Source organism: Eptesicus fuscus, chromosome 16 (assembly GCF_027574615.1).
Source record: "Eptesicus fuscus isolate TK198812 chromosome 16, DD_ASM_mEF_20220401, whole genome shotgun sequence".
In the NCBI taxonomy this organism is placed as follows: domain Eukaryota; kingdom Metazoa; phylum Chordata; class Mammalia; order Chiroptera; family Vespertilionidae; genus Eptesicus; species Eptesicus fuscus.
This window is the reverse complement of record NC_072488.1, coordinates 63,421,691-63,435,125: the sequence shown is the minus strand read 5'-3', so window position 1 is coordinate 63,435,125 and position 13,435 is coordinate 63,421,691. Positions and strand designations below refer to the sequence as shown.

General features: G+C 51.6%; 1 protein-coding gene across 1 annotated transcript; it reads left to right on the top strand.

Moving 5' to 3' along the window:
• Nucleotides 1-2,756: 2,756 nt before the first annotated feature.
• Nucleotides 2,757-3,863, top strand: GPR45 (G protein-coupled receptor 45). Its single transcript, XM_008153411.3, has one exon. It carries the CDS (start codon nt 2,757-2,759, stop codon nt 3,861-3,863), a length of 1,107 nt encoding a protein of 368 aa, XP_008151633.1.
• The last annotated feature ends 9,572 nt before the right edge of the window (nt 3,864-13,435 follow it).

Genomic DNA, 13,435 nt, shown 5'->3' with positions numbered 1-13,435 from the left:
CTGGCAAGGGAGGGCAGTTAGGGGTGACTGGGCCAGCAGGGGAGGGTAGTTGGGGGCAACCAGGCCTGCAGGGGAGGACAGTTAGGGGTGACCAGGCTGGCAGGGGAGGACAGTTAGGGGCGACCAGGCCAGCAGAGGAGGGCAGTTAGGGTCAATCGGGCTGGCAGGGGAGCAATTAGGGTCAATCAGGCTGGCAGGGGAGTGGAAATTCAGTAGAAATTTGAACTAGGAAATAAAGTAACTAAAGCAACTACACGTAGGGATGTGACAAAGGGCTTCATGGAAAAAAGCCCCGAGTTCACATTCATCCAGGCCATGAGGGTGTGCTGATGCTCTTCAGGGGGCAATCAGGGGGCAATCAGGCAGGCAGGCAGGCAGGTGAGCAGTTGGGAGCCAGCAGTCCTGGATTGTGAGAGGGATGTCCCAGGTTGGAGAGGGTGCAGGCTGGGCTGAGGGACACCCCACCCCGTGCACGAATTTCGTGCACCGGGCCTCTAGTAAATATTATAAATATGCATATGGAAATGCAACTTTAATTAGAAACCTGTCAGGAATTGAGGTAGATTTCCTGTGTTTCTGTTTCCATGTAGGCAGGCGCACGCGCATGCGCATACACACACACACACACACACACACACACACACACACACACACCTTTTCTTCTTCCTTATGATACCTACTTACTCTCAGTTTCTGCTTCCTCATAGCTTCAGTTTGCCAGGACCCCTTTTATTAGTCAGGGTGCAGATCAGAAAGAGTCCAGACCCAATTAGTAAGAGACTCTTGTCAAAGGTGAGGCCAGGCTAAGGGAACCCAATGAACATTGGGGAAGCACGCTGGGCGTCACCCGGAGGCCACAGGCTGAGGCAGGGGGAGTCAGGGAACTGGGGAGAGGGCTGGGCTTTCCTGGGCAGTTGCCCTGGAGGGGCTGAGACCTTCTGAGAATGAACCACTGCCAGTCACAACCAGATGGGAGGGAGCCAGGGCAAAAAAGACCTCATCTCTCTCCTAAGCAAGGTGCCAGTCTCCTGGGCAGGGTCAAGGCGGAGAGTGGCAGGACTTGGAAGGGCAAAGGAAGAGCATCAGCACACCCTCCTGGCCTGGATGAATGTGAACTTGGGGCTTTTTTCCATGAAGCCCTTTGTCACATCCCTACGTGTAGTTGCTTTAGTTACTTTATTTCCTAGTTCAAATTTCTACTGAATGAATGTGAGCCCTCAGAGTCCTCAGTGGCCAGGCCGTGGACCAGCTGCCCTTGGGGCGGTGGCCTGGTCCCCGCAGCTGTGTGGGAAGTGGTGGCGGGAAGGGACGGGAAAAGTATGACTGCCTCCCTCCGGGTGGAGCCACATCACCTGTCGGCCGGTCTAAACAGACGCGGGAGTGGCGCACGTATCACATATAAATAAGCGATGTCATTGTAACATGGTAAATGACATGGCTCAAGTGTTAAGGTTTATTGAGTACTCTATGGCCCAGGCATGGTGAAGTTACTGCATGGGATTCCCATGTGACCCCGTGAGGAGGGCACACCTGGTGGCAGAGGTCAGCAGCCTGCTATAGGGAGCCAGTGATGGATTTGCCGTGGGGGCTGGATGTCACCCAGCCCGGCAAGACTCTGGCCTCAGGCTACTGAACGCTGAGCACCATTCTTCCCATGTCTGTGAGAAACAAAAGTAAAGTCAGCATCATCTTTTTTTTCTTTTTTTGGAGAGAGTGGAAGCAAGGGGGAGGGGGATAGAGGGAGAGAGAAATATCAATGTGAGAGAGACACATTGATTGGTTGCCTCCCACACACCCCTGGGCCGGGGATCGAACCTGCAACTCAGGTCAGTGCCCTTGACCTTGAATGGAACCCGAGACCCTCCAGTGGGCCAGCTGACACTCTAATCGCTGAGCACACCAGCCAGGGCAGCGGCATCTTTTAAAAGAGCTTATCTTTGGGGAGAGTTTCCTTCTTTCCGCAACACTGGCTACCCAAGGTGTCTCTGAGGTAAAGTGGATACAGGTCTACAGGATCTACCCGATTATGTCTTACAACCGCACGTGACTCTACCTACGTGTGTCTCAGAATAAAGCTAAATAAATGTCACAGTGGCAGCTGCCCTGGACTCATCTACTCAACGAATATCTGCTGGCAGCTCCTACGTGCAGGCCTGCTCCGGGTGCGGGGAGGCCTCGGAGGAGGCAGACACACTCCCTGACCTCCCCTGGAAGCCGGCTTCCCCAAACTTCCTTCTGCCAGGTTGCTTGTAATTCTTTATTAAATCCATGCTCATTATGTAAGTGATTATTAGAAAGTATTCACTTACTAATAATCCCTTGCAAAGCAGGTCTGATTAGGTGTCTCTGGGTTACTTAACAAGAGTTACAGTGTTTGTGAACAGCAAACCTTGTCCCGAATGGTAACTGGGTGATCCCTTTTCTCTCCTCCCCAGGCTTAGAACCCGCGGATTAAATGCTCAGCTCAGCACGCTTGGAAGGTCTAACTCCGGTCTCCCTCTGCCCCTTGCCCAGGTGGGAGAGCGTCCACCAGGAAGCTGAGACACGGGCGGTGGTCTGAGCCGGGTGGATGTCCCTGATGAGTCACACATCCTGGCGAATGCTCCCCGAGGAAGGCGCTTCTCTGCACCCTTCCACCGCCCTGGAGAGCCAAGACGGCCGCGGGGGATGCAGGCAGCCGAGCGAACCGGCGGCCCCCAAAGCGCTGCGGGGCGCCCCTCCGGCGTTTCTGTCTAGACTCGCAGCTTTTCTCCAGGATGTCCTGCAACCGCACGTCCGCGGAGACTTTTGAATACCTGCTGCCCAACGGGAGCCACGCGTGGGCGGCGGCGGCGGCGCCCCTCCGGGGGTGCCTGGCAGGCATCATGGTGCTGATGATCGCGGTGGGCTTCCTCGGCAACTCCGTGGTCTGCGTCATCGTGTACCAGCGGCCGGCCATGCGCTCCGCCATCAACCTGCTGCTGGCCACGCTGGCCTTCTCCGACATCATGCTCTCGCTGTGCTGCATGCCCTTCGCGGCCGCCACGCTGGTCACCGTCCGCTGGCGCTTCGGCGACTCCTTCTGCCGGCTCTCGGCCGCGCTCTACTGGCTCTTCGTCCTGGAGGGCGTGGCCGCCCTGCTCATCATCAGCGTGGACCGCTTCCTCATCATCGCCCAGCGCCAGGACAGGCTGACCCCGCGGCGGGCCAAGGCGATCATCGCCGCGTCCTGGGCGCTGTCCTTCTGCGTGTCGGCGCCCTCGCTGGCCGGCTGGACGCTGGTGGAGGTGCCCGCGCGGGCCCCCCAGTGCGTGCTGGGCTACACCGAGCTCCCGGCCGGCCGCGCCTACGTGGTGACGCTGGTGGTGGCCGCCTTCTTCGCGCCCTTCGGCGTCATGCTGGGCTCCTACCTGGGCATCCTGCACGCCGTGCGCAAGAACGCGGTCCGCGTGCGCAACCAGTCGGACACCCTGGACCTGCGGCAGCTCGCCAGGGCCGGCCTGCGGCGGCGCCAGCGGCAGCAGCAGATCAGCTTGGACTTGAGTTTCAAAACCAAGGCCTTCACCACCATCCTCATCCTCTTCGTGGGCTTCTCCTTGTGCTGGCTGCCGCACGCCGTCTACAGCCTCCTGTCCGTGTTCAGCAGGCGGTTCTACTGCAGCCCCTCCTTCTACACCACCAGCTCCTGCGTCCTGTGGCTCGGCTACATCAAGTCTGTCTTCAACCCCATCGTCTACTGCTGGAGGATCAAAAAGTTCCGCGAGGCCTGCATAGAGCTGCTGCCCCAGACCTTCCAAATCCTCCCCAGAGTGCCTGAGCGGATCCGAAGGCGCATCCAGCCCAGCACCATCTACACGTGCAACGAAAACCAGTCGGCTGTCTAGCGAGAGGCGGGCGGGTGGAGGGGGCACAGGGCCTGGGGCCGGGACCTGGCTGTCCTGCTCTGCCTCCTGGCCCCTGGGCCCCAGGGGGCATCCTGTGGCGGCCTAGGAAGCACAAAGGTACTCATTTGTGAGCAGAGTAGCCGGCTTCTTTGCAGGGTGAATGATTTCTGTGTTTTGCTGCAGGAGAGCAGGGAGGGGGTCTGATGGAGACTTTGGGAGGAAGGCGCCGGGAAGAGGAGGGGAGCAGGGAGTGGGCAGAAAGTCAGGGAAGAGGAGGGAGCAGGGGGTGGGTGGGCTGCGTGTGCGCGGGAAGAAGGCTCTGCTTAAGAGAAAGCCTGTGGTTTCCTTACATCGATCACATGAGCGTTTCCAGCCAGGCCACATCGTCCTTTCTATAAACCAAGATCACGCTGGGAGCAGAGGGAGCCAGTGCCTCTCAGCTCCCGGGAGGGCACGTGGGAGGCCCCGGGGCAGCTCAGCTGAGAGGACAGGCCCACGGAGGGCTGGGTGTGTACCCCGCCTCTCCTGCTGGTCCAGCACACCCTGTCTCTGGGCCCGGGGCCCTCCATCCTCCTGTCTGCCAGGACCATTCCTCTGCCCCTCTCTTTCTCTCGCTGCTCCTCACGCCTCCCTTTGTTCTCACTCCGTCCTCCCCGGGGGGCAGAAGAGGCACCGTCCTTCTCTTGTAATTCATCTTCTTGGCAAGTACGTGAAGCGACTAGCTTTCCATCTCAGAAGCGGTCCGTGGGCTTAGTTTACACGTTTCCTCGGGACACGCTGAGGCTGTAGCCTCCCGAGCTGCCGCACGGACTTCTGCGCTGGACCTGCTGGCAGGGGCCGGACAGACGCCGACCTGCCCGCAGGTCCCCGTTGATCTCCGTGCTCCTCCTACCTCATTCCTCCGCTGTCCTCTGGGCCACCCGCCCGGGGCCTTGGTCCTCCGAGCCCAGGCAGGACTGGGCCCTGGGAGTGAGGCTGCCGACAGGGAGCTTGGCTGCTTGCGCTGTGCGCTTGGCCACCTGGCCAAGGTCACCCATTACTCCAGAGCTTCTGACGTGGGGTCGGTTTTCCCGAGTTTGAGGCACACCACTAAGTCCATGCAGTTCTTTTTACAGTTTCAGATATGAAGAGAGTGGGAAATTTAAGGAGAAATTCAGAAAATCTGAACCCAAGTCTGACTCTAACAGGAACTGGTGTGTGACCTTGTTCACGTCACCTGACTTCTATGGGTCTGTTTCCCCATTTACCAAGCGAAGAGGCAAGTCTACATGATCTCCCGTGTCCCTTTCATCTCTCAAACACTCGGATTCTAAAAGGGTATCTTGTCTGCTCGTAGTCACAGCCCTTCTGTATTCGTTTATTCCCCACACCATGAGCCTTTATTAAGTGCCTGCTAGACGCAAGGCACTGTGGGAGGAAGGGGGATGAGTAAGGCCTGGGCTGTGCCCAAAGGCAGTTGTCCAATTTATCTCAAGATCGTTGTAACTCAAGCCTGGCCTGCATAGCTCAGTGGTTGAGCATCGACCTATGAACCAGGAAGTCATGGTTTGATTCCCTGTCAGGGCACATGCCTGGGCTGTGGGCTCCATCCCCAGTGGGCGGTGTGCAGGAGGCAGCTGATCAATGATTCTCTCATCATTGATGTTCCTCTCTCTCTCCCTCTCCCTTCTTCTCTGAAATCAATAAAAATATATTTCTAAAAATATTATTGTAACTCAAATTCGGCCTAACGCAGATGCTCCCTTCTCATTGCTCATCTCGGTTCCTTTCCCAGGTTGTAGTAAGAGGCCAGCTTCCCGTCTCGCACTCGCTTCCTGTGATGCTGGTGACAGGCAGGGAAGGGCAGGGATCACAGAGAACATAAATCATGTTATCTAAGCCCAGAGCAGGATTTGTTGTGAAAATAATTGGTACTTTTTCTCACTAACTTTCCCCAGGTACAGAGAGGAAGCAGATGGGCAGTTGGTGTGTGATTGAGATGGCCTGTCAGTTCGTGTCCCACGTGCCCCCGGCAGGGTCAGGGTTTGCCTTTGGCTCCCATCCAGTTCCGCCTTAGTGGGCCCAGAACACAGCCAGCCCCAAGGGGCCAGGCCAGTGGTCGCCTCCCCCTGGTGGGCGTTTAAGAAAATGCTCCCCCAGAGCCTTGAGTAAAAGAGAAATCACAAAACTGAATGAATGCAGGTAGCAAAATTTACACCCGTCAGTGTTATATGATGTATGTTGAAAAGTAATGTGTTTCAAACTAATAATTTTGTACATATTTTTAAATAAAGTACTATTGCTCTTTCTGTGTATAAGACTATGCTCTTGCCATAATTAGCACCAAGGCCATGAATAGTAAGCCAACCATCTGGAGCAGGCGTCCTCAAACTACGGCCCGCGGGCCACATGCGGGTGTTTTTGCCGTTTTGTTTTTTTTTTCTTCAAAATAAGATATGTGCAGTGTGCATAGGAATTTGTTCATAGTTTTTTTTAAACTATAGTCCGGCCCTCCAACGGTCTGAGGGACAGTGAACTGGCCCCCTGTTTAAAAAGTTTGAGGACCCCTGATCTGGAGTCTAGCGCCCCCTAAGGCACAGCAACTTCAGGAAACGCAGAACCTGGCAGTTACTCCCTGTGCTGAGTGACTGAAGGACACTGCGGGCAGATGAAAAGCGGGAGACTGTGTGAGCAGTGGGCTCAGTGGTGGGGCGCCCAGATCGCTTTAAATCACGGCCCTGCTAAGTAACCTGTGGTCTTCACCTCCGACTCCCAGGCGGCACCTTCGGAAGGCTCTCTTCCTCGCCGAACCTCTACCAAACTCTCCTCCCCTAAGCCATTGTGTAAGGCCCAGGCTGTGCCCAAAGCAGCTGTCCACGCTTGTCTCCTGAGGAGGACAACCACGGCTCCTTTGGTTTCCGTTTTTGTCTCTTCTTTAGCCCCGGAGTCACCCAAACCCGGCACCTGAATTGCTTGGTGTGGCCTTAGGAGGTGATGACGGTAGTGACTCTCCAGGAGGCAGCTCCCTGGCTCCTTGGGAGAAAACTGAGACACACGTCTCAGGGGCGTCATCCCAATTCCGAGTCCTCCGGGAAATCCACGACCTTTTCATCTTGAATCTTGGTCCCTACTGTCGGGATGAAATAAAAGCAAAGGTTACCTAGGGCGTTCTGCCAACCCAGATAAGTGACAAAAATCTAGATTAATTCCTACTGGGCTGTTCTGAGACCTGGGTGTGTTTTCCCCCTGCGTGACTTCCAGCACACTTTTGGGGGGCTAAAAGCCTGCTGGCTAAGTCTTTACAATGTTGCTCTGCCCCCTTGCTCACGCAGTCGGCAGCCCCGCCTCCCAGGGCCCTGAAGTCTCGGAGTGCCAGCACCCAGGCTTTGCTCCTAGGAAATGCACGGGGGGCGGAGCCAAAGGGCATGCCCTCCCCAAACCCAGGGCCACCTTGTTCTCTGCGTGATTCCGGGCGAGTGATTTGGTGTCCGAGCTTCCTCATATCCTACCTGTAAATACTCCCACCCAAGGGCTCCGTGGGGGAGAAATGAACTGGTGCACATGAAGGGTCGGTCCCTGCGGGGCCATGGCAGAGGCTGCACACACGGTGGCGGTAATGACTACAGTTGTACTGTCCACTTGCTCTAAGGCCAACCTTTGTACTCCGGGGCAAGGGTAGAGATTTGTTTCCGAAACTGGCTGTTAGTCCCTTTTCTCAGGTGGCCCTAAGATTTCGTGGTTCAGTTGATAACACAACATCCACAAGAGCCAGGAGCATAGGTTTGACTTTAAAGAGCAAAATTCCCGATGGCTGGACTGCAGCACTTGACCGCATCCGAACTGTCCCTGGGCTGTGAGTTGCCTCACAGGGCTGCCAGGAGAAGGACAGACCCGTGGACCCCTTTCCATGCATATCCTGAGAGCACACTGCCCGGAGGGGCTCCGTGCTGCAGAGCTGAGCAGGGTTGTGAGCATGCAGGGAAGCAGGAGGGAGGCAGGAGTGTGACAAGGGTAAGGGTGGGGCTGCTCTAACAGACGTCCAACTCGAAAGTGCCTGTGAAAAAATAACCCTGTTTCCCTCATTGAAGTCCAGGGCAGTGGGCGGGTTCTCCGCCAGGAGGCGGTTCGGGACTCCCTCCTCCCGTCCAGGTTCCCGCTGGCCCTTGAGGAGAGGAAAGGGTGTGGAAAAGCAGAGAAGTAAGACACCCACAGTCCCCTGGGCTTCCCTGTCAAGACTGAGTCACATGACCACACAGCTGCAAAAGCGGCTGGGAGGTGAGCCTACAGTCTAGAGCAGTGATGGCGAACCTCTGACACGCGTGTCAGTGCCATTTCTGATGACACGCGACTGCTGAGGTGGCCGCTGAGGCGGCTGCATGCCGAGGATGAAACATTTATGTTATTTAAACTATAAATATCGCGAAATAATGTTTTTTTCCTCAAAGGGACACACTACCCGAGTTTTGCTCAGTTTTTTGGCGAAGTTTGAAACACCGAGCTCAAAAGGTTGCCCATCACTGGTCTAGAGTGTGTGCCCAGCTCTGGCTTTCTTAGCCTGGAAGGAGAGGAGAAGGATTTGGTGCGTTCCCAGCAGCCTCTGCCAAGACATGGCACGATTTTGAAAGACAAGGGATCCTAGCACATATACAAATTCTCACGTCCGAAGTAGAAATCGCATCACTGACCCTTTCCTTACTGTAACATAAGCACGTCTCTGTCACAGCCACGCGGAAGGCTGCCTCTCCACTCCCGCCCCGACATACAGGGACCGCTCCCAGACAGAGACGGCAAGCACCAACACCTGTGCCAAGGAAGACAGGACCCACAGGCAACCTTTTGGACACGGAAGATGTGAGACAGGAGGGCTAACCTGAAACTTTGCAGCCGCAAAGAGACGCATTTGCCAAATAAGAAAAAAAATACTATTTAAAACAAAATCAACAGTGAATGAAAGGTTCAATTCGTTGGTGCACAGGCAGGCAAAATAGCAATTTTAGACAGTGAATAAAGAAAAATTGAATTTATTTAAAGAAAAGGGGTTGGGGGATGGGAATGTGCAAAGGGAAGGGCTACAGGGCACCGAGCCAAAGGGAATTGGATCGATGATGGCAGCCCCGAGGAGCTCAAATCTTGTCCTTATAAGCAGTCAGTGGCAGGAAGCTTTGTCATCAGTGGGTTTGGGGGGCTTGGTGGGTGGGCTTGGGCAGTGGGTTGGGCCAACAGGAATGCCATGTGGTGCTTTTGGCAGTTTTAGCTCCTTATACGGTTTGATTCCTGGTGTCTGGCATTTCCGGTCCGACAAGCCTTCCTGGTGTTTGTCCTCCTGTGGCGGGAAAGCTTACAAATGGCCGTCAGTAATTATATTGACTTGTAAGTCCTAACAGTGATTGAGACCACCCTTGCCTGAGAATGTGTTTGTTAAAGGAAAGAGTATAAGTTCAAAGCTTTGCCTATTGAAAGGTGGAGACTGGTTGCCAGTGACAAGGAAGACCCCACAGAGTGTGGGAGGGCACAGGCCACGCCCTGGCCATTAAATTATTCAAGGAAAGTCAGGGCTTCCCATCCTAGCTGGATCTCTAAGAATAGAAGGGTGCTGAGCACAAGCATGGTGTGTGTGTGTGTGTGTGTGTGTGTGTGTGTGTGTGTGTGTGAGAGAGAGAGAGAGTGCTGAGGGGATGGCCAAGAGGTTACCTTAGCAGGCAGTTCCAGTTCACCCTCTGCTCTCTGGCCCTTCGTCCTGGAGGAGCAGGGGACATGGTGTTCTAGAGACAGGAGAGGGCCAGAGGTTGCCTGGCTCAGAGAGGGAAACAGGGCGGCCTCTGGGGAGATAGATTTGGCCTCATTAGTCTGACAGGAACATAAAGAACTGTATAAGCACTTAGATGTGACCAGAACGTTACCTTCTGCAATCAGGAATCTGGGTGCCTGAGGTGCAAGTGCAGCCCCCCGAGGTGTTCAGGGTTAAGCTCCTAAAGCTCCCCAGAGGCCGAGAACAAGCAGGAAGTCCCCCACCAGATCTGCACGTTCCATCTCCACTGTGCGCTCCTGTGGCCACTGGCATTTGCTGGTCCTGTGCCAACCAGTCCAGCCAAGGGAAAAAAATAGCCAAGCTTGTTTTTGGAGACATTTTTTTAAAAAGACAGGTTACTGCTCCTTATTAAGAGTCCTTTTGAAATGCTGCCACCATGTTTCCTCGCTGCAGTATTGTGTGGTGTCACAAAGATTCAAATGTTTTATTAAACCAGGAAAAGAGGTTCGCTAGCCTCACCATAAAAGACAAACAAGCGGAATAAATTTTTCACATGCACATGGGAAATGGAAAGCTTAATTTGCTCTCACAGAGTACCCACCAGTGAGGGAGAAATATGGTAAACAGGAGGCTCCTTCTCTCCTTGGCTGGCTAGTCTCTCCAGGATGTGCCGGGCCTCTTGGGAAGTAGTCAGCCCAGGCTACTGAGCAGTGTCTCCCCTCGAGGGGAGCCCGGTGCAGCTGAAACACACCCACTTGTGGGATTCTCTGCTGGGCCCAGATGGGCACTCATGGAGGCTTCCCTCACTAGCACCGAAAGGATACTCCACAGGGTTTCACCTCACAGAGTCTACAACTCTGTTATGTCTTTGTGGGAACCTGCAGGCCCTCTTCTATCTACAGGCCTCTTCTCTTTCCTTCTCAAACAATGCAAGAAGCAGATATCATTAGGTTCCTAACTAGACTCTATAAAGTCTAGAGGTAGCATCTGTACAAGAAGGGCATATTTTCCTTCTTTATGAATAAATATTCCCTAGGCTTAAGAAAAGTTTTCAAAATATACCTATCGATTGACTTTTTAATTATACAGGTAATTTGCTCCTTATAGAAATGAAAACAACTGAAGATTCCAAAATGGTGGCAGAGTAAATGGATGTTAAACTGACACACTACCAAGACAAAACTGGAATTACAACTAAAATACAGAAAAACCATCCTGAATAACCAACTGAAGACTAGCTGGAGAGAACCTTCATAACCAAGGATGGAAAGTGACATCCACATAGAGACTGGTAGGAAGTGTGGAGGCAGGAAAGGGCTGGCTGAGCTCCCTCAGACAGAAACTGAAGTTCCAGAGGGATATCTCATCTCCAGGGAGTTCCCACTGAGAACCCCAAGCAGAGAGCACCAGAACTGAGAAAGGTGCCCATACAACATCAGGCTATGAAAAGCAACAGAGATGCTATCTGCCATGGAGAGATATGCAGGCACCCTCTTAAAGGGCCAACACACAAAATTTCATGTACAGCCACTCACCTTGGGATCTGGTGGAGGGAGGGCAGAGTGGACTGGAGCTGTGTGAGCAGAAGTCAGGGCTGGGGGCTCTAGGGTTAGACCTCAGAAGGCTGACATCCTGGTTTCTTGTCCTGAGTCATTCCCTCACACTGTGGAGGACAACTTTCTCAGGCAAACTTTTGCTATCCAGGTGGTTTTTACCAGGCAGGGGAGGCAGTTGTCTCACCTTATTGTAAAACCCCTTACCTCACCCTGTGGAATTTCCAAGGCTTATCAAGAGATTGAGAATAACAATCAGCCCGTAGGCAGAAGCAATTGCCCCACCCTGTTGGAAAACCCCAAGCTGTGGTTGATAGCCTGGGGCTAATCATGACTGAATACAATCAGGCTGCAGGCAGAGGTGGGTCTCTGGAGGCTTCGAGTCTTTGCCTGATCTAATTTAGGGCCTGGGGCTAGGAAAAGCATACCTTGAGGCACATCTTAGTCTTTTCCAAAGGCACACAGCTCCAGCAGAGGGAGCCACAAGCTATCAATTGTTGATAGCTCCAAACAGGGTATGCAGGGCCAGTCACAGACAGTGTCCAACACTGTCCTGCACTAGAGATTGGGAGGCATAGCAGATCTACCTAATACATAGTCACAAACCCAACCAGGCAGCCAAAATGGGAGAGAAAAAAAAAGCCCCAAATGAAAGAACAAGAGACTTCTCTAGAGGAAAAGCTAAATGAAATGGAGATAAGAAATTTATCAGACATAGAGTTCAGAATAATGGTGGCAAAGATGCTCAAGAGCATGAGAAACGATATAGTATCTATGAAGAATGGAATAGCACTAATAAAGAACACAGTGGAAGGAATACACAGCAGATTAGGAGAATCTGAGGATCAGATCAGTGAATTAAGGTAGAAAAAAAATCACTCAATCACAGAACCAAAAAGAAAAAACAATAAAAAAACAGGAGGACAGCTTAAGGGAGCTGTGGGACAACATGAAACATAACAATATTCACATAATAGGTGTGCCAGAAGGGGAAGAAAGGGAGCAAGGTATAGAGAACATGGTTGAAGAAATAATGGCAGAAAACTTCCCTAACTTGGTGAAGGAAAAAGTCACACAACTTCAGGAGGTACAGAGAGTCCCAAGCAAGAAGAAGCCAAACAGGCCCATGACCAGATACATGGTAATTAAAATGCCAAAAATTAAAGACGGAGAGAAAATCTTAAAGGCAGCAAGAGAAAAGCAATTTGTTGACTACAAAAGAACTCCCATAACATTGTCAGCTGATTTTTCATCAGACTCTACAGGCCAGAAGGGAATGGCACGAAGTATTCAAGGCAATAAAAAGCAAGGATCTAAAACCAATTTTACTATATCCAGCAAGACTATTATTCAAAATAGATGGTGAAATAAAGAGCTTCCCAGACAAAAAAAAAAAAAAAAAAGGTTAAAGGAGTGTGTCACCACCAAACCAGCACTGCAAGAAATGCTGAAGGGACTGCTGTACTGAGAATAAGATATATATATATATATATATATATATATATATATATATATATATATAGAGAGAGAGAGAGAGAGAGAAACATGGGCATAAAGAATTAAAATGGCAATAAAGATATAGAGTAGCTAAATGGATAAGAAAACATGATCCAAATATATGCTGTCTAAAAGAGACCCATCTCAGAACAAAAAATGAGAGTGAAGGGATGGAAAAAATTTTTCCAGACAAATGGAAAGAAAAAAAATAGCTGGGGTGGAAATACTTATATCTGACAAAATAGTCTTCAAAATGAAGACCATCAGAAGAGACAATAAAGATCACTACATAATACTAAAGGGATCAATCCAACAGGAGGATATAACCCTGGTAAACATATATGCACCCAATTTAGTAGCACCTAAATATATTAAAAAACTTCTAGAGGACTTGAAGGGAGAGATCAACAGCAAAACAGTCATAGTAAGGGATTTTTAACACCCCACTGACTTCACTGGATAGATCTTCCAGACAAAAAAATTAACAAGGAAACAGTGACTCTAAATGACACACTGAATCAGATGGATTTAATTGACATTTATAAAACATTTCACCCCAAAGCTGAGGAATATACATCCTCTCAAGTGCACATGGATCATTCTCAAAGATAGACCACATGTTAGGACACAAAACAAGCCTTTACAAGTTTAAGAAGATTGAAATCATATCAAGCATCTTCTCAGATCACAGTGGAATGAAATTATAAATCAACTACAGTAAAAATACCCCAAACCACTTAAACACATTGAGGCTAAATAGCATGTTATTAAACCCTGAATGGGTTATCAATGAG